The sequence below is a fragment of the Saccopteryx bilineata genome, chromosome 8 (genome assembly GCF_036850765.1).
Source record: "Saccopteryx bilineata isolate mSacBil1 chromosome 8, mSacBil1_pri_phased_curated, whole genome shotgun sequence".
Lineage (NCBI taxonomy): Eukaryota > Metazoa > Chordata > Mammalia > Chiroptera > Emballonuridae > Saccopteryx > Saccopteryx bilineata.
In genome coordinates this window covers 40,592,629-40,614,816 of record NC_089497.1, presented here as the reverse complement: position 1 = coordinate 40,614,816, position 22,188 = coordinate 40,592,629, and the positions used below count along the sequence as shown (strand labels likewise).

Sequence of the window (22,188 nt, the reverse complement as noted above, 5' to 3'; positions counted from 1 at the left end):
TTCACTTATCTTGGGTAAATAACAAGGAGTGGAACTGGTCTATCATATGATTGTTTTACATTTAGTGTTATAAGAAACTTCTAGAGCTTTTCCCAACAAGGTCACTCCATGGTACATTCCCATCAACAAAGTATGAGAGTTCTTGCTTCACATCCTCTCCAAAATTCGGTGCTTCAGTCTTTTAAACTTTTGCCATGTTAGCAGTGTATACGAATATCTCATAATGTTTTGAGTTTTTCTGATGACTACAGTTGTTGACCAGTTTATCATGTACTTATTGGCCATTTGTGCATCTTTGTTGGGAAGTATCTGTTCAAAGTTTTGCTTTTTTTCTTTTTCTTTTAGTTATTAAGTTGTAGAATTTATTTATGTATTCTGGATACTGGTCTTTTGTCAGATATACTTTTTGATATTCTATCCTCGCCTAAGCTTGCCTATTAATTTTTTTAATGGCATATCTTGGTGAGCTGAATTCTTTAATTTTGATGGGGTATAACTTATCAGAATCCTTCTTTTATTTATTTATTATTTTTGTGACTGGCCTAGGAAGCGTTTGCTTACTCCCCAGTCACAAAGGTATTTTCTGGTTTTCCTCTAAAAACATTATGCTTTTAGTGTTTATGTTCAGATCTAAGATCCATCTCGAGTTAACTTTCTTAGGTGAAGAGGGTCAAGATCACCTTCTCCGTATGTACATGCAGATTTATTCTAGCAGGATGTGTGGCTTCATAACAGACCAATGCTTACTGTGTCTCCCAAACACAGTCTGTCAGTCTTGTGTTTATAATTTGAGGGATTTCTCTGTGATAGAATGTTTTGCCAAAGAAGCTTATAATTTAATGACAAAAACAATGATGACAATTGAATGTGATACTTTATTTCTTTTCCCTTTTTTCTTTCAATGTGTACTTTCTGTATTAGTAGTGAGTGTACAATGCCATGGTGGGTAGAGAGGAGGGAATTTCGAAGTGTCCTCAACAGTTTTGCATTATGGTAAATAAATCTCACTAAATTCTTGATAAATTGAGATTGCTTTAAGGCAGACACAAACTAGGCCTTATATTTTGGTTAAGGAACAAGAGATTATTTAGGAAGGATTTGCTCTAGGCCAAAAGTGAAATAAGCAGAGTTCATTATCTTAACAGGACCCCTCTCTTCCCTCTATATGTCCTCTCCTGGGCTGTCAGCTTTGCTTTTCTCCTTTGAAGCTGCCTGCTGGTCTGTGAGTGTACATCCCAGCTTCTCATTTTTCTCCAGAAACCCCTATCATGGCCATGATAGCATTCTGTCCCTCTCCTCTTTCTTTTCCTCGTCATGACAGCTATAAACAGTCCTGGGTCTTGTCTCTCATTCAGTGAACTCTGTCATTGGCTATGGGCTAAAACACATCTCATAAACTGTTTTACATTTCTATATTAATAGCTGCTTATGACTTAATAGATCAATCATCATGGGACCACTTCCATTCTTAGCTGGGGCTTGTGAAGACATACCTCAATTTGACCTTAACTTATTTAATTTCTCTGTGCCTCAGTTTCTCTTCCTGGTAAGTGGGAATAATAACAGTATCTACTTCATATAGTTTGTGGAGTTGAATTAATACATGCAGAGTACTTAGAACTGCATTGGGGACATAGTATAAACACTGTATAAGTGTTTGGCACAGGAGAAGGAATCATCAATGGTGGAGTGTGAGGTAGAGGCATTTGGGAGCTGGGGGTAAGAAACTCTCCTAAAGTGGTCAGTCACATCCTGATGCCTCAGTAGCTTGAGAGTGAAGGGTCCCAAATACAGGCTTCTCTTGGAGACAGAGGCCTGGAGTACGTAGTGGTTCATATGAAGTGCGCAGCAGTACCGACCTATTCAATGCTTCTAAAAAATTGCTAGTTGAAGTTTAAATATGAAATGCAGGCGCCATCTTCTGGTCATCATAGGGAAATGAGAATTAAAGGCTTGGTGGCAACTACAATGACCTCAGGGATCCCTGGAACCCGACCAGAGAAATGTGGGAAAGGCATGCATCCGCATCTCAGGTGACAAAGAGCTCTGTGTCAGCTTCAGGTTGCATGTGTCAGCCAGGCAAGCATCAAATAACCAGGATTATGTACAAAGGAAGGGAACTGTAGAACCTACTGTGAGGAGGAGCCACTTTATTTTCTTAACTCCTGACATTTACCAAGAAGAGAGACCAGTCAAGAGCTGGGCCAGATAGTGCTGACATAAGGTAACGCGCCAAATCCCACGGACTAGCAGCGATGAACTTCCCTGTGACTCTGGGGCCCCTCCACTGTGCTTCTGGGTTTCCTTAGACAGGGATGACATACCTCTTTTGTGCCAGGTACGATAGTAGGCATGTCATTGATTAGATTCTAAAATATTAGGTGGTATTATTAATCTCATTTAACTGGTGAGAAAACCTTAGCAAACTTGTTAGAGGCCACTCTGTTACTAAGGGATTGCATTTTGTTAGAGCTGCCATAAGACTGGGTGGCTGAAACAACAGAAATTGATTTTCTCACAGTCTGGAGTCTGAATGCCCAAGAACAAGGTGTCGGCAGGTTTGGTTTCTCCTGAGGCCTCTGTCCTTGGCATGTATATGGCTACCTTCTTGCTGTGTCCTCACATGGTCATTTCTCTGCACCCACATCCTGGATGTCTCTGTGCATCCAAATTTCCCATTCTTACTGGAAGAACACCAGTCAGATTGGATTAGGTCCCACCCTAACTGGCCTCATTTTAACTTAATCACCTCTTTAGAGGCCTGTATCCAAATAAAGTCACATTGTAGTTCCTGGGAGTTAGGGCTTCAACATGTGAATTTTCAGGGAACACAATTCCTTCCGTACAGAGACCAAGTCAGGCTTCTGTCTCACCCCTCTGGTTTCAGTCCGTCTCCCTTTCTACAGTCCCATGGCTGCTCTGTCATCAGGCTTACGCAAAACTTCCTTTCACTTGATTTTGTTGGGAGTACAAGGTTTCTAATGATCTAGGGAAAACTTACAGAAATTCAGTCAGAATTCTATTCACAGCTTCCTTTTGAGAGTAATGAATCAAGGAGAACAAGACCTCATATCTGAATTTCACTTACAAGTCAGAAAGGCATTTAACTTTCTGCTGAGAAAACCACCTCTTCGTTTGTAAGAAAATATACCTTGTCTTCTTTTTGGTTAAGCTGATATCCAGTGCCCCAAGGCCAGTTTGATAGGACCCCTACTTAGTTAGGACAGAACTTCTGGGTGTTGGCACTCAGGGGAAGGGCCTATGACAACTGCTTCTCTCCTGTGCTTATTCAACAGCCCAGCCGTGCTGGTTTTAGGAGATAAACTCTTTACCACAGCTGAGTTTTTCCTTCAGTTGATGTAGATGCCTAGGAGTGCAGGGTGTATCCCTGTAATATTCTTGCAGCCAGAAAGTGCCAAGATGCCCAAGTGTTTTTCAACCTTGGAGACATCTGCATGTCAGTGGGCAGGGCTCCGGCACGCTAGGACACCTTGGCTTTGGGCGCAGGCTGCCATCATCACCATTACTAAGTCAAAGAGCCTTGTGCTTCATTTGCAGTCAGATTAGAGTTCTAGGAATTTAGGAGTATGAAAAGTATTGTGACTTGGTGGGTTCACAGTTGTAACCAGTAAGATCTGACCAGATTTATGTACTAGTGAGACAATTACCAAGAGTCTATGTGGGTCTGGGTCACGTCTGAAATGGGTACTATAATGTGCTCTAGACAATGTGCACTCCTGGAGGCTGGCTTAATCTAAAAATGAAATCATCTGCAAGAGGGAAATGTATATTTGGAATACAGTATACAAATATAACATTCTTATTTTTATTATTTAAATTTTTTATTTATTTTTATTGATTTGAGAGAGAGGGAGAGAAAGACAGAGAAAGAGAGAAAGACTTATTTGTTCTTCTGTTGATTTTTTGTTCTACTTATTTATGCATTCATTGGTTGATTTTTGTATGTGCCCTAACTTGGGATTGAACCTACAACCTGGCATATCATGATGACACTCTTATCAACTGAGCTACCTGGCCAGGGTAACTTATTTTTAAATATGCCCTTTCCTTTATTAGTACAGCTCTTTGCACAGATTTTTATAATAGTGCTTTTCACATTAAAATTTACACATTTAGTTTTTCTGATAGACTGCAAGTTCCATGAGGGCAGAAACCACAATATTCACTTGGTATCTATAAACCTAGCTGCTCTTATGTACTCAATCTTTGTGAATGAATCAATGAATGAATAATAATGCTAACCTACAAATTTACCAAAGGCATGAGGAAAACAGTATGTATATGTGCACATATGTTATAAAAAAAGAAAGTTCATAATTCTGGATCTTTCAGAGACATACAGCTAGTTTATAAAATGCTCTCTTCCAAATTCAGCACAAGTAATTCAGTCAAGACTTTAATTAGAGCCACACAAAAAGAAGTTTCTCATTCTGTTCATGGTCATATCATTAGGAGCCGACACAGAAAAAAAGTTCAGTCCTGGCCAGGTGGTGGCACAGTGGATAGAGCACCAATCTGGGATGCTGAAGACCCAGGTTTGAAACCCCTAGGTTGCAGGTTTGAGTGCAGGTTCATCCAGCTTGAGTGTGGGCTCACCAGCTTGAGCGCGGGTTCATTGGCTTGAACATGGGATCTTAGACATAACTCCCATGGTTGCTGACTTGAGCAAGGAGTCACTGGCTCAGCTGAAGCCCTCCAGTCAAGGCACATATGAGAAAGCAATCAATGAACAACAAAAAGTGCCTCAAAGAAGAGTTGATGCTTCTCATTTCTCTCCCTTTTTGTCTGTCTGTCCCTATCTGTAAGTCTCTCTTTCTCTCTCTTTTCCCTGTTCTTTGCTTAAAAAAAAAAGAAGGAGAATAGTTTAGACGCTCCTTGCTATCCAAACTCCTGACAGGTGAATTCCTGCTATCCAAACTCAGACCCAAACAGACAGGGACATGCTTTCGGATGAATGTTTCACTGCCTGATTTCTGGTGCTCAGCATTTGGAACTCAAGAACCAAAGTGATTCTTATTACCCAAGCATGTTACCTTCCTCAGTTTGGATCTCAAAGGATGCCCATATCCAAATGTACTTATAACAGTTCCATTATAAACGTACATACATATATATATATATATATATATATATGGACATACACATACACATAGACAATGGCATACAAATATACATGTATGTGTGTATATATAAGCATCCTTTTCTCCTCCTCCTCCTCCTCTTTCTTCTTCTCCTCTTCCTTCTCCTCCCTCCTCCTCCTCCCCCTCCTCCTCCTCTTCTTTTTCTTTTTCTTCTTCCTCTTCCTCTTCCTTCTCCTCCCTCCTCCTCCTCCCCCTCCTCCACCCCTTCCTCTTCCTCCTTCTCCTCCTCTTCCCCCCTCCTCCTCCTCCTCCTCCCTTCTTCTCCTTCTTCTTCTTCTTCTTCTTCTTCTTCTTCTTCTTCTTCTTCTTCTTCTTCTTCTTCTTCTTCTTCTTCTTCTTCTCTTAATTTTAGTGAAAGGAGGGGAGGTAGAGAGACTAACTCCCACACGCTCCCCAATTGGGATCCACCTGGCAAGCCCACTAGGAGGCAATGTTTTGCACATCTGGGGCTGTTGCTCCATTGCTCAGCAACGAAGCCATTTTTTAGCACCTGAGGCCAAGGCCATGGAGCCATCCTCAGTGCCTGAGGCCAATGTTGTTCGAACCAATCAAGCCATGGCTTTGGAAGGGGAAGAGAGAGAGAGAAAGAGAAGGGGGAGTGGCGGAGAAGCAGATGGTCACTTCTCCTGTGTGCCCTGACCAGGAATCAAACCCAGACATCCACGTGCCAGGCCAACATTCTACCACTGAGCCAACCGGCTAGGGCAAGCATCCTTTTTCTTGACAACTTATCTTCTATCGCTGTCCAACATAAAGAACATAATCTAATACAGAATTTCTGGAGCTTCTCCTACCTCATTGAATAGTTAGAGTCAATTCTGCTCTGTGGATGTATTTAAAGCTATGGTATGGTGGGTGGCATCCTAAGCCTCTTCTTAGGACTCATTGTCACTATGAAGGAAGAAGGACATCTGAAGTCTTTAAAGAGTTATCTCTGACTCCCTAGCACCTAGCATAGCAGTCACATTTAATGCTTCATAAGCAAGTGAGTACTTGGGACAGCCCCAGGGGCAGGGGCAACAATAAGATGGCATCCCATGCCAGCAGTATATAGACTGCTATTGGCTTAAAGTGCTGAGCTTTACTATAGAAATTTAGAGCATATTTATGGTATAATATGTCATTTAATAAAAGTAGTTAGAGAGTCTTTGGTCACAGTTAATTCAAGCCACTTCAAATGCACAGCTTTTCAAAACATAAGGTATTTTGTGTTGCTGTATTTTAAATCTTCAAAGTATTTGGTTTTATTGCTGTTTATTTAGAAGAGAAGCAAGGTAATTAAAAAATAAAAACTTTACTTTGGGGATGGAAGCAAATTCTTACCTATGAACCAGAGTGTTCTTGAGGCCACCAACCAGGCCTCGGGCGATGGTCTTCGCTCTGGGGGTGAGAATCGCTTGAGAGACATGGAAGGCGCCGCGTGGGGCCCGCTCACTCAGGGTGGTCTCCAGGAAGAGGGTTAGTTTGCGCACACTGGTGGTATTTGCCCAGGGCGCTGGGATCTTCTTCCCGGGCCACAGGAAGGGGTATTGCTTGTAGAAGGGGCAGTGATAGAAAATAAGAACCTGAAATGTTCAAAATGAAAAAAGGAGAGCGATTCATGAACAAAGTGACTGTCAGCTCCGTGGCTTTATGCTGATTGCTAGGAAGAAAAGTGAACAAATATAAACAAGGGAAAATTCAAGAACTGTTACATATATTTTTAGAAAAATCAGTAGCAAAGATTTAAGCACTTGAAAAGTCTTAACTTTATTTTTCTGAGAATTTTGATGGTATGGCAAAATCCTGAACCCCTTCTCATTTAAATGAATTCGTAAAATAAAACAGGATTATAAAGGAAATCAATAAGATGGACTAGAGCTATCAATATATTAATTGAATTTGTCATAAATTAATGTATGTTCCATAATAAAGATATTACATAAAAATATTTTGCGGTAAGTATAAGGTTCATAATTTGGAATATAGTTATGAATAGAAATTATATTTCAAGATCTCTGCAGTAACTGATATGTGATATGGAAATACATGTGATTTCTGCAGGGACAAAGTCATAGGTATGGGGCCGATACTTCTGAGCATGATGGCCTGTACTCAGAATCTATGGGTATATAATTTTCAGTTAAAGCTCAGTGAGAATAAATATGTAGTTTTCCCCCATCCAAATTTATAGTCTTCTTATATTCTTTGGACCCTGAATGGGGAATCCCTGAGACTATAATTTAGGACTCAGATGCTCACAAGATTGGCACTGAGCTCTTTTGGAGTTGAGATGAACACATTTAATTAATTTGGGAGTACCCAGATTTTTAACTGTGTGTGCTGACTCTGGATGAACTAACTAACCCTTTCCAGGGGAGCAGGAGCAGTCCCAAGGCAGGGAGGGAAGACTTCCAGGAGGTTCTGGGTCTCCAGCGGGATCGCTCAGGCTCGTGGTGATTTTTGAAAATAATTAGCAAGCTATGTCCATAGCATTAATTAGTTTCTGAGAGGCAGCTGAGGGACAGGGGGTTGCTATTTTGGTTGTCCCAATTCAGCTCTGCTGTTTATGTTTCTAGAAGTAATATGCTTTTCCCCATCGGGGCACCAGTGATCTCTACCTGGAGGAATGTCGGCATGCTGTTCACACTCCCTGGACTGTACTCCTTGGCCAGAGAGCATAATCCTCCAGACACCCAAGAAAAACTCTGAGTGTGTGCCTTGTTTTCAGTGCACATTTAGGTCTTAACTAAGGTGCCTGACTAACTGCTCCTGAAGGCTTAGAGGTAGGGAGTGCCAGACTTGAAGCACTCAACAGGCTAATGTTGTTCTTGTTTTTAATGGTTTTGAGTAATGTCTGACTGACTGCTAATGATGTCTGCGGTACACACGTGTGTTAATGAGGTTAATCACCGGCTCACACTAAGCAGATTGCCCGGGAGATTGAGGAGGATTTCCTGATGGTGATGTAATTGGCTGGTTTGGAAGGCTGGGGTCTCCAGCGTCCGTACGGGAGGAAAGCGGGCCTGTGAAATGGACCATGGGAAAGGCAGGGGACTGAGTGATTCCGACCACTGTCCCTGCTGCCTGCCCCTAGGCAGTGTCGGGATGACAGGATGATACTGCTCTTCACTTAGCTTTGGAAAAGATGCAAAATGTACAAATTATACAAAAAGAATTTTACACCTTTCCTAAAAAGCCTTCTTGAACAATCTGATCCTAAAGATTATAGGAAGAATTTCTATTTACAGTGGGAGGCTGGCCTAGCAAACCATTTTCTACTCTACAGAATTCCAGGGGCAGTAACTCTTGCTCAGAGCCTGTGTTTTGCCTCTGCTTCCCCACCTCACTCTGCTGTGTTTTTCTCTCAGATACTCTTCTGCCAGCTCAGCAATTTATGTTGTTTTCCTCTTGAGACTAGATTTAAAAATCTCATTTCCTCTGATAAATAATTCCTTCACTGACCTCCTCTTATTCTGATTGGTCCTTTCCTGGAGGCCCCTGGGATGTAGATTCATACTATGTATGATGCTATTTTCATTTGACTGATTACAACAACCTCTTTCTTTATATAGGAAAATTGAGGCAGCTTATCATGCAGTTTTATATCATTCATTTTGTGTATTACTAGTGTTATGTATTCTTACCTTCTTAGTAAGATTCTAAATACTGCCATATTGTAGATTAAATTTTCAAATTCACTGTACTCTGAAAATCCATAGCCTCTAATGTATAAATATATATCTGTGAACTGTGATGTAATTGCCTGTTGAGTAAATGAAATGTGACTGAATGGAGATGAAGTCTTGCTATAAAATTGTAGTAATAAAATACTCAGGGGCTTACATGCAAGGCAGCTCATTACATAATAAATATTTCGAATATAACCACCAGTATGGTACTGCCCCAGCAGGGGGAGAAGACTGATGACTCTGTTATATCTTTGTTTTGCTTTTAAGAAGTGACTTGTCTGGGAAAACTTTAGGAAAGAGAGGGGGACAGAGATAGACTAGAATTCAAATTGATGCTACTTTCCCTTTTTATTGATATGTCATCATGGAATCTTTCTTTGTAATTTTAGGCATATTTGTAGTTGGATGATATAGTTTAACCCATCCCTAAAAACTATGATAGTTGCCTGACCATGCGGTGGCGCAGTGGATAGAGCGTCGGACTCGGATGCTTAGGACCCAGGTTTGAGACCCCGAGGTCGCCAGCTTGAGGGTGAGCTCATCTGGTTTGAGCAAAAGCCCACCAGCTTGAACCCAAGGTCGCTGGCTCCAGCAAGGGGCTACTCGGTCTGCTGAAGGCCTGCAGTCAGGGCACATATGAGAAAGCAATCAATGAACAACTAAGGTGTTGCAACGCACAATGAAAAACTAATGATTGATGCTTCTCATCTCTCTCTGTTCCTGTCTGTCTGTCCCTGTCTATCCCTCTCTCTGACTCACTGTCTCTGTAAAAAAACAACAACAAAACAAACAAACAAACAAACAAAAAACTATGATAGTTCATCACTGTGCTTCTAGAAAGTCATTACCCACACTATTTATTGTTTCTGAAGACATTTGTTCATACTACAGATTTCTAAACAATTTAGTTCTCAGTATAGCAATCCATCCAGAACATTGTCTATGTATGAAATTACAAAACTGTACTTATAACAGATATCTGTCCATGTACTTAGCTGTACTTCTTTTTTTTTTGGGGGGGGGAGACAAATAGGGACAGAAAGACAGGAACAAAGAGAGATAAGAAGTATCAGTTCTTTGTTGCAGCATCTTAGTTGTTCATTGATTGCTTTCTCATATGTGCCTTGCCAGGGGCTTCTAGCTGAGCCAGTGACTCCTTGCTCAAGCCAGCAACCTTCGGCTTCAAGTCAGTGATCATGGGATCATGTCCTTGATCCCATGCTCAAGCCAGCAACTTTGGGCTCAAGCCAGTGACCATGGGATCATGTCCTTGATCCCATGCTCAAGCCAGCGACCCTGTGCTCGAGCTGGTGAGCCCACACTCAAGCCAAGGAGCCCACATTCAAGCCAGATGAGCTGATGCTCAAGCCAGTCACCTCAGAGTTTCATACCTGGTCCTCTGTGTCCCAGGTTGATGTTCCATCCACTGGCCACCACCTGCTCAGGCCTCTGGACTCAAATTTAACTGTGCCTGAATCCAGGACTCAAAAGCCCTTTTACTAATCTCCCTCCCTTTCTCCAATTCTGCTAACCCTCTAGATGCCCTGATAATAGGGGTTCATGAATAAAAAGAGTGTTTTTATTAATATATTAATATTATCTATGATGTAGTTGTGAAAATCACCAAGATGTGTGAATAGCCCTGTGAACATGAACTCTGTGGCAGAATCCTGGCTCATGTCACTAACAATGTTCTCCTGGGCAACTTGCTTAATCTCTCTATGCCTCAGTTTTCTTATCTGTAAGAAGAGAATAACGAAATACCTATCTCATAGTGTAAAGGATTAAATGAGTCAATCCATGTACTTAGCACATTGTAAATGTTAGCTGCTTTTGTTTTTGCTATCACTAGTATTTAACATTGTAAGAGAGAGACTCTATTGGGGGAAAACAATTTCTCCAATGAAACCTGTGACTCTAAATGGATATAAACTTGGGTTTGGAGGAAGAGGTATGACAAAATATGACAAACCATCACTGCAAACATTTTTGTGAGAATAAATAGCTAGATAAATTTTAACATAGAATGACATCAGAGTAGTGGCAGTGTGAGAGATACTCCTGATCTTGCCCCTTGAAATTTCAACAAATTGAATACCTATAAGCAGCAAAGGAACCCCAGCTGGGCTTGAAGGCACACCTAAAAGATCCACACATCAAATGGACTAAAGGTGGGACTGGGTGAAAAGGGAGGTGGAGGATAAAACACATTCATGGTGGGCTCTGGAGAGAAGACAAACTGGGAGTGACTGCAGTTTTATTTTTCCTCTACCAGACTACGCGGTGGAGGGAAACTCAGGCTGTTTGGATTTTGTCTGAGGGGTACAGAGAGGGAAACCCAGGATGACTGGGTCCCCTTCTGCCAGGAGGAGCAATGAGATACAGGGGCAGAGGGGGAGCTAAACAAAGAAGGCAGATTGCAGGGTCACGGCCAGTGTTCCCATGGTCTGCCTATAGCTCACACTTGGCAGAGACAGAAAAAGTTAACGTGCGGCCTCCTAGACTCCCAGATCCTGCCTTCCTCACCTCTCAAGCTACAGAGAGTGGCAGAGACAAATCCCACAGCTAGCTCTCCAGAGCTACTCTCTCCCATAAAAAACAGGGGTGCTCTGCATCTGGTCCCAGGGTCTGCTGAGAAATGTGGAGGAGCTCCTGAAAGCCTGAGATCGCCATTACTGGAGCTGAAAAGCCGGAAAGCCAAAGCTGTAAAGCCTTCAAAACAGACCCTACCCACCAAAGTGACTGTGGTCCTGCCTACCTCACTGCAACAGCAACATCTCAGCAGATGACAGCCCAGAAATTTCACAGAGCTAAAGCTTGTAATACAATTACACTTACTGGGAGATACCTCTCAAAACTGATATTTATTTTTCCTTCTCTTTTTTTTTCATTTTTTTCTGTTATTCCTTTTTTCTTTCTTATTCTTTTTTCTTCTTTCTCTCTTTTGAATTTCATTTCATTTTATTTGTATTTTTAGTGGGTGTTTTGTTTCTTATTTTTGTTTGTTTTTGATCTTTGTTTTCTGTGGTTTTTCTTTTTATTTTTCATAATTAAAAAAAATTTATATATTTTATTGCATTAAAAATTTTTTTGATTCTTTTAGTTGGTTTTTTTTTGTTAGGGTTCTTAAAAATACCACTCTCAAATGCCATCAAGGAAGACAAAACCAAATACCATAGCTACCTACACAAGACAGAGACATAGTTCAGAAAGAAAAGGAAAAATCTCCAGAAAAAAATCTCAATCACATGGAAACCTCAGAGTTAAATGATGGAGGATTCAATATTGAAATTCTGAAAATACTCAACGAGATATGAGAAAACACCAATAGGACACTTAATGAACTCAGAAAACAAAACGAATACCTCACCAAGGAGACTGAAACTTTAAAAACAGATGAAGAATTCAATATGTAAATTGGAAACTGAGGTAGCAAGTTTAGCTAATAGAACAAGCCAGATAGAGGAAAGAATCAGGGACATTGAAGACAGGCAATTAGAAATGCTAGAGAGAAGAGGAGAGAGATTCACAAATATAAAGAAAGTGAGAAAGCTCTATAAGAACTGTCTGGCTCTTTTAGAAAGAGCAATGTTAAAATAATGGGTGTATCAGAAGAAGAAAAGAGGGAGAAGAGAATGGAAAGCTTATTCAAACAAATAATTGATGAGAATTTCTTAAGTCTATGGAAAGAGTTAGAGCCTTGAATCCAGGAAGCACAGAGAATGCTGAGTTACCTCAAACCAAACAGACTTTCTCCAAGGCATATTGTAATAAAATTGTCAAAAATCAATGATAAAGGAAGAATCCCCAAAGCAGCTAGAGAAAAGAAGAAGCTAACAAATAAAAGAAAGTCCATTAGGGTATCATCAGCCTTCTCAGCAAAAACTCTACAAGCTAGAAGAGAGTGGACTCAAACATTCAAACTACTGAAAGAGAAGATTTACCAGCCAAGAATACTATACGCATCAAAGTTATCATTCAAATATGAAGGAGAAATAAAAACTTTTGCAGACATACAGAAATTTATCACCAGAAAACCCTCACTGCAGGAAATACTCAAGGGAGTTATTTGACCAGATTCAAAGAACAAACAATACAAAACTACAAGAAAATGATCCAACAGGGCCACAATAAAAACAAGGATAATCGGTGACAACAATAACATAAAATGGTGGGATAAAGATGTGCAGTAGCAAGGGAGGATGAAATGCAGAAGCACTCATAAGACAAAGGACTCTTGAACATATGAACATTTTTCTCTTAATAACCTAATGGTACCCACACATGAAAAGCCACTACTGAAATACACAGCTTAAAAAAGAAAGAAATGGAAAAAAATATAGAATACCAAACAAAATACCACCAAACAAAAACAACTGATAGAAACACAAAACAGAAGAACCAAATAAGACACAGAACTACCAGAAAGTAAAACATAAAATGGCTATAACTGGTAATTCTCAAGTGTCAATAATTACCTGAAATTTAAATGAACTAAACTCACTAAAAAAGAGGCACAGTGTAGCAGACTGGATCTAAAAACAAAACCCAACCATATGCTGCCTTCAAGAGACACATTTAAGCTGTAAGTAAAAAAGTAGATTCAAAGTGAAAGGCTGGAAAATGATTCTCCAAGTAAATAATATCCAAAGAAAAACAGGTGTAGCCATATTCATATCTGACCATGCTGACTTCAAGGCAACAAAGGTAACCAGAGACAAAGAAGGACATTTCATAATGATAAAGGGGACATAACACTTCTTAATATAGATTCACTAAATGAGGAAGCACCAAAGTATATATGACATCTACTAACAGATCTAAAAATAAGAACAAACAAAAACACAATAATAGTTGGAGATTTCAACACACCATTGATGTCTTTAGATAGATCATCCAAACAGAAAATCAATAAATAAAGAAAAGTCAGCCTTAAATGACACACTGGATCAAATGAACATTATAGACAAATAAAGGACATTTCATAGCAAAACATCAGATTATACATTTTTTTCTAGTGTGCATGGAACATTCTCAGGGATAGACCATATGGTGGGCCACAAAACTAACAACAAATTCAGGAAGATTGAAATTATACCAAGCATATTTTCTGAGTATAAGGCTTTGAAATTAGAATTGAACTGCAAAAAGGAAGAACCAACAAAAATGTGGAAATTAAACAAGATACTCTAAAAAATGACTTGGTCAAAGAAGAAATAAAAGCAGAGATCAAAAGATATTACAGAAAATTGAAAATGACAAAACTGCAGATCAAAAATTCTGGGATGCAGCAAAAACAGTAATAAGAGGAAAATTTATATAATTGTAGGCTTATATCAAGAAACAACCTAATATCCCAAGTAAACAACCTAATATCACATCTTAAGGAACTAGAAAAAGAACAAAGACAACTCAAAGTCAGCAGAAGAAAAGATATAGTAAAAAATAGAACAGAAATTAATGAAATAGAGAACAAAAAAAAACTATGAGAAAAAATTAGTACAACAAAGAACTAGTTCTTTGACACAATCAATAAAATTGACAAATGACTGGCTAGACTCACTAAAGAAAAAGAGGAAGGACTCATACAAACAAAATATGAAATGAAAGAGGAGAAATTACCATAGACACCATAGATATACAAAGGATCATAGTAGAATATTATGACAGATTATATGCTACAACCTAGAGCAGCAGTTCTCAACATTATATAATGTATTATATAATAAATATGTATTTTCCAATGGCTTTAGGCGATCCCTGTGTTTTGGTCGTTCGACCCCCACCAGGGTCGCGACCCACAGGTTGAGAACCGCTGACCTAGAGAGAATGGATAAATTCCTAGAACTATTCAATCTTCCTAGACTGAGTCACAAAGAAGTGGAAAACCTGAATAGCAAGGAGAAAACAGACAACTATCAAAAACCTCCTCAAAAATAAAAATCCAGGACCAGATGGCTACACTAGTGGATTCTACCAAACATTCAAAGAAGATTTGGTACCTATCTTTATCAAAGTCTTCCCAAAAATAGTAGAAGAAGCAATACTCCCCAACACATTTTATGAGGCCAACATAACCTTGGTACCAAAACCTGGCAAGGATAACACAAAAGAAGAAAACTACAGACCAATATCTCTTATGAATACAGATGCAAAAATCGTAAACAAAATACTAGCAAACTGAATACAGCAACACATTAAAATAATAATACATTATGATCAAGTGAGATTCATTCCAAGAGCACAAGGATGGTTCAACATATGGAAACTGATCAATGTAACACACCATATCAACAAAACAAAGAACAAAATCATATTAGCCTATCAATAGACACAGAAAAGGCATTTGATAAAATACAACATCCCTTTAAGTTTAAAACACTCAATAAAATAGGAATAGAAAAAAAGTACGTCAACATAATAGAGGCTAAATATAACAAACCATCAGTTAATATCATACTAAATGGTAAAAAAAATGAAGGTTTTCCCTCTAAAATCAGGAACAAAACAAGTCTGCCCACTCTCTTCACTCTTATTCAAAATAGTTTTGAAAGTTTTGCCCAAAGCAATCAGGCAAGAGAAAGAAATAAAAGGTATCCATATTGGGAAAGAAAAAGTAAAGATTACTTTTTGCAGATGACATGATCCTGTATATAGAAAACCCCAAAGTCCCCACCAAAAACTATTAGAAACAATAAATAAATATAGTAAAGTCATGGGATACCAAATCAAAATACAAAAGTCTACTGCTTCCTTATATGTAAACAATGAAATTTCAGAAAATAAACTCAAAACACAATTCCTTTTACAATTGCAACAAAAACAAAAAAAACACACTAAGAATAAACTTAACAAAGGATTTGAAGGGTCTATATACTAAAAACTTCAAAACATTATTGAAAGAAATTGAAAAAGATACAACGAAATGTAAAATATTCCACATTTGTGGATTGCAAGAATCAACATAGTTAAAGGCCATATTACCCAAAGCAATATACAAATTTAATGCAATCCCCATCAAAATCTCAATGTCATTTTTTAAAAGAAATAAAACAAAACAATAACCAGATTTGTATGGAACCATAAAAAAACCCCAACCAAATAGCCAAAGCAATCCTGAGAAAAAAGAATGAAGCCAGAGGTATCACACTACCTGATTTCAAATTATATTGCAGAGCCATGATAATCAAAACAGCATGATATTGGCAGAAAAATAGACATATAGACCAATAGAACAGAATCAAGCCCAGAAATAAAACCACATGTATATGGACAAATCATCTTTGACAAAAGAGCCAAAAACACACAATGAAGAAAAGAAAGTCTCTTCAATAAATGGTGCTAGAAAAATTGGAAAGCCATATGCAAAAGAATGAAACTTGATTACAGTTTTTCCCCCTGCACAAAAATTAATTCAAAATGTATCAAAGACCTAAATATAAGAGCTGAAACAATGAATTACATAGAAGAAAGCATAGGTACTAAACTCATGGACTTTGACAGTAGAGAACAATTTATGAATTTGACCCCAAAGGCAAAGGAAGTAAAGGCAAAAATAAATGAATGAGACTATATCAAACTAAAAAGCTTATGCACAGCAAAAGAAACTGACAGCAAAACAAATAGGCAGTCAATTAAATGGGAGATGATATTTGCAAACAACAGCTCCAAGAAAGGGTTAATATCCAAAATATAAAAAGAACTCATAAAGCTCAGCAACAAACAAGCAAACAATCCTATTTAAAAATGGGGAGAGGAACTTAACAGACACTACTCCCAAGAAGACATACAAATGGCCAACAGATGCATGAAAAGATGCTCATCTTCACTAGTTATTCGAGAAATGCAAATCAAAACTACAATGAGATACCACCTCACATCTGTTAGATTAGCTATTATCAACAAGACAGGTAATAACAAGTGTTGGAAAGGCTGTGGAGAAAAAGGAATGCTCATTCACTGCTGGTAGAAATGCAAATTAGTACAACCATATAGAAGAAAGTATGGTGGTTCCTCAAAAAATTAAGAATAGAACTACCAGATGACCCAGTAATCCCTTTACTGGGTATCTACTCTGAAAGCTTGAAAACATTGGTATGTAAAGTCACATGCACCCCCATGGTTATTGTAGCATTACTCACAGTGGCCAAGACATAAAAACAACCAAGTATCTGTCAATAGAGGATTGGCTAAAGAAGATGTGGTACATATATACAACAGAATACTACTCAGAATTAAGAAATGATGACACAGTGCCATTTATAGTGACATGGATGGACCCTGAGAACATTATACCGAGTGAAATAAGTAAATCAGAAAAAGCTTAGTACTGTGTGATTTCACACATAGGTGAGATATAAGACTGAGGCTCATGGACATAGATAAAAGTGATGTGGTTACCAAGGGGAGGGGGTATGGGAGAGGGGGTGTGGGGGAGGGGAAGAGAAAGAGAGTAAAGAGGGACAAATATAAAGTGACAGAAAATTATTTGACTTTGGGTAATGGGTATAAAACACAATCAACAGTTCAAATGTTATAGAAATGTTTACCTGAAACCCATGCACTTATTGATCAATGTCACCCTGTTAAATTTAATTTTCTAAATAAAATTTAAAAAATTTTAACAGATACTAAGTTAACTCATTAGCCTCTGTGGAGTCTAAGTCCTTAAACACTTTCAGGAGTAGGCAAAACAACCTGGTGTTTACAACTACTCTGGCCAAACCTGAGAGTTCTCCTTAAAATCCTTGAGCCCTCATTTCTTTTCACACCCTGAATCCCAAACCATTAGGCAACCCTGTTGGCTCTTCCTTCTGATAAGTTCAAAACTGACTACTTCCCACTAATAGTCTCCTTCCAGGTTTCCCTCCCTCCCCCACACCCCCACACCCCCTACTCTATTCCAGGTCTCTTCCCCATTAACTACAGGAATAGCATTACAACCTAAGTCAGGTCCCAGTCCTCACTCAGAGTGAAGCCAAGTGCTTACAGTGCCTCAAGGCTCACACAGTCACCCTTTCTCCCTCTGACCTCCTCTGCCCCGGCCTTTGCTCAGAAACCTCAGGCATATCCTGCTGAGAACTCTGCACTGGCTCCTTCTTCTGCTGGGAAAGTTCTTCACCCAATATCCATGTGATCAACTCTCTCAAATGTTATCTTCTGATGAGGGCTGCCCTGATCAACTTATTTAAAACTGTGACCAACTCTCCAACACACAGAACCCTGGCTCCCCCTCACCACTCCCAATTTTCTTCTTCATGGCTCTTACCACTTTCCGCCATAACAGGTAATGTATTTAGATGTTTACATCTATGAGCTATCTCTCTCCACCCGACTGAAAGCTCCATTAGGGCAAAGAGCTTTGTTTTATTTAATTTAGTCCAAGTGCTTAAAATGGTGCTTACTTCAAACATACTTGGTGGTCAGAAAGCATTTGCAAGTGAATAATCTTCAATTGATTTTTAATCAAAAGCTTTTCCCTAAGCTAAAAAGTAAATGCCTCTTTAAGATGCTTTTGTTAATGTATCCATGAGCAAGTGAGCAACTATGAATTAAAGGCACTTATTTCTTCTTTTCTTTTTTGAAGTCTAAGTCAGAGGCTGACCTTTCCCGGAGCTCTCCTCTCCCACTACCTACCATCCTTAGGGATCAGTGCAGAGTATATCTGAGGCTCACATTCCCTCTTTTTATTTTTTAAATGAGAGGAGGGGAGATAGACAGACTCCTGCATGTGCCCCAACTGAAAAATGCACTCAGCAACCCCCATCAGGAGCCAATGCTTGAACCAACTGAGTCACTGGCTGCAGAGGCGAAGAGAGGGAGAAAAGGGGAAGAGAAGCAGATGGTTGCTCCTCGTGGATTCCCTGACTGGGGATCGAACCCAGGATGTCTGCAAGCCAAGCTGATGCTCTATCCACTAAGCCAGGTGGTCAGGGCCCAACACTCCTTTTATTGAGTATGTCCCTTCCAGGTGTAGGTTGGGAGCTCTTTTCAGCATAAGCGACTGGGGATTACTCTTCCAACCTGGATTCCTCCCATGGTCTTTTCCTTCCTTAACTGTCTCCCACCATGACCCAAATTCATTGAAGATAGCCTTTCAAAATATTAAAACACCTGAAATGATCACATCACATGCCTTTGCCAGCTAATGCTTTTACTTATCAGTCAATACTTTGGCGGAGATTATCTGACACTGAGTTGAAGGCAGGATGGAACAGACCATCCTGAGGGGAAGGATGCTTAAAGGCAGACAATATGGGAGACAGTAAAATAGTATGACCAACTGGTCTAATTTCACAACTTTGCCTTGGGCTGGTTCTGGCCAGGCCACTCAAAGTCAATTTAGATGCCAAACAGGTTATTAAAAGAGTTTTAAATACCTGGCAAGTGTTCATCCCATTTCAAGGCCATCCAGAGGAGCCCCTGAAGCTATCCAGAGCCTAGGGACCTCTGTGAGTATGTTTACTGTTCCAAACAATCTACGCCTGCTAACCTAAGAGCCCTGGGGTGAGCTGTTTTACAGCTGGCTGATAGAAAAGGCAGACACAGTTCTGATTTTGCCCTTGGAAGCTCATCTTGGTTTCCTCCTACCTGGCACTTCTTCTCCCACAGGATCTGTAGTGTCAGACTTTCCACACTGCAGGCGAAGCACAGCTTGTTTCCGAAGGCCTCTTGGATCCGGTGAACCAGATGTTTGTGATGGGCCTCATCCATGGCGTAGAAGTGGTTGAAATCCAAGAAGACAATCTCTCGGGGGTGCTGTGTAAGAAATGAGTCAATCTCCATCAGCCCATCCCAGACCTTGATGCCAAAGAGCCCGTGGATGAAGTAGATTTCCTGGTCAGCGTCCCCTGGCTTGGAAGACACGCGCAGGTCAAAGTAGCGGATCCCAGCTTCCAGCTGTTCTCGGAAGGTCAGGTTCTGAGTTACAGACCATTTCTTCATTAACTTCTTCACCAAGGAGATCCTGGCGAGGCGTATGATAGCTGGGGTTTGGTCAGGCCCCACTGGGGACTTCTCATCTACCCAGTAGCTGAACGAATCGTGGGAGCCTGTACAAAAGGAATAAAGGGGGAGAAAAGCAGTTGAGACTGGACCTGGCAAAAATAAGCCAATTCGTAAGAAAACAAACAAATTAGGAGTCAAATACATACCAAAAAATTACAAACAAATATTTTCAAAAAAGTTCAAGCTTGCTAAAAATAAAATGAGCATGAATAAAAGTAATGTCATCTTTTTAGTAGCGTGTTAAGCCTAGGGTAAAACTATATTTAATCCTCATTTATTGCTAGTGTAAAGCAAATTAATAAATACCCTTTGGAAAACTATTTAGAAATATGTTTGGAAAGAGGAGATAAAAATATTCATACCACTTGATCTAAAAATTTCATTTCAGAAGAGCTATTTTGAGGACATAAACTGATTTTTGAAAAACAAATATTTGCTGAAGAATATTCCTAACAGAGACAAACTGGAGCTTGCTGGAGTGTCCCTCCCAGGAGAGGGCTCACTGGTAGCATATGGACTTCATTCCTGCAGTCACTGAAACAAAAGTTGTGAAAACTCGGCCGATCTCAGTAATGTTGGATAGACATTTAAATTTTAAGAAAGGCATAATTAAAAAAAATAAAAACAACCCTGATTTATTTTTATGCTTTTGTAAATACTATTTTTTAATATTTTTTTTAATTTTTTTATTATTTATTCATTTTAGAAAGGAGAGAGAGGGAAACAGAGAGAGAGAGAGGAGAGAGACAGGGGGGAGGAGCTGGAAGCATCAACTCCCATATGTGCCTTGACCAGGCAAGCCCAGGGTTTCGAACCGGTGACCTCAGCATTTCCAGGTCGACGCTTTATCCACTGCGCCACCACAGGTCAAGCATAAATACTATTTTAATAATGAAAAAAAAAATTAGTCTAGAGGGGACACCTCACTGACCAGCAGTGGAAGCAGCTGCTCTTTGAGTTTCATTCTGCTGCCCAAGGACAAGAAGAAAGATGAGAGATGGCCATGAAAGACAAAGAGCCAGTGAACAAATCAGGGGCAAGGCCAAGAAGAAGTGGTCCAAAGGCAAAGTTTGGGACAAGCTCAACAACATAGTCTTGTTTAACAAAGCAACATATGACAAACCCTGTCAGGCAGTTCCCAACTATAAGCTTATAACTCCATCTGTTTTCCCTGAGACTGAAGATCTGTGGTTCCTTGGCCAGGACAGCCTTCAGCAGCTTCTTAGTCAGGAACTTATTAAGCTAATTTCAAAGCACAGAGCTCAAGTAATTTACACCAGAAACAGCAAAGGTCGGGATGACCCGGCTGCTGAGGAAGATGCATGAACAATAGGTCCCATCAACTGTACATTTTGAGAAAATATGAGTCCTGGCGATGATTTCTTGACAGATCAGATAAACATCCTGAGGAGTTCAACAGGTTAGTTACTTGGCCTCTTTCCAATTCACCTCTTAAAGAGCTGAATCTATTGTATTAAATGATCAAATGCATGTTCCCTTTTTCTGCCTTAAAGAACAGGAGGGTAGATATCCTCTTAGAACCTGAGATGACCTGATTGTTATAGTATAAGTGACCATGATAGACACATTTCTAACTCTAGTGAGAAAATATTTCTAAGGTGAAAATTACCTTTAATAAATACCTTTAAGTGTGTCACTGGTTTCCATCTAGTGTCAGCCATTAATATTTGGTTAGCTCTTTGGCTCTTATTTTGCAAGCAAAATCAAGGAGGAAAATGCCTTTGTTCTGAACTACTTAACCTTGTTCTTTACCACTATTGCCCACATTAAAACTAAAATGCTTAATGCACCAGTTATCTATTTTATTAAATCTTACAGTATGCATTTCATACATAAGATAGAACTTCACAGAACTCAACTGTTTTATGCTTTATTATTTCCATTTTCTTGAAAATAAATCATTCTGGGGTGGCTTTATTATTTTATATCCTAAGAAATAAAGTGGGGAAAAAAGGTGACAAGTAATGCTTTATTTTTATGTAATCTCTAGAACATGGAGAATATTCAGTACCTATTAAGAAAAAAATGCATTTACCAATCATTAGGCAAAGCCAATTTTGCAAGCAAGAAAATTACTAGTATATTTCAGGTTAAAAACACTTCTGTTACTACTAGAAATATGGAACAAGTCCCCCTGGATTCTCTGTATTGGTTGTTTCTGTTAATGAGACCCATTGGATTCTTGCCTAATGCTTTGCCTGTACAGAAACAAAAAATCTTTACACCTCCTCACTGTGGGATCTATTAGGAATACATTATATATCGACGGTGAACAGCCAGTTCTTCCTTCTCTTTAAATCATATCAGCAGCCTAGCTGTTCAGGATT

The 22,188-nt window shown here is 39.3% G+C and overlaps 1 protein-coding gene across 1 annotated transcript in view; it reads right to left on the bottom strand.

The window, feature by feature from the left end:
* The window catches only part of PLCXD2 (phosphatidylinositol specific phospholipase C X domain containing 2), a 51,955-nt gene that overhangs the window by 7,919 nt on the left and 21,848 nt on the right, over nucleotides 1-22,188 (bottom strand). The window contains exons 2-3 of the mRNA XM_066241067.1: nucleotides 19,424-19,884; nucleotides 6,486-6,727 (exon numbers count right to left, since the gene is read on the bottom strand). Of these exons, the coding sequence (XP_066097164.1) occupies nucleotides 6,486-6,727; nucleotides 19,424-19,884 (703 nt within the window). The remainder of the gene's footprint in view (nucleotides 1-6,485; nucleotides 6,728-19,423; nucleotides 19,885-22,188) is intronic.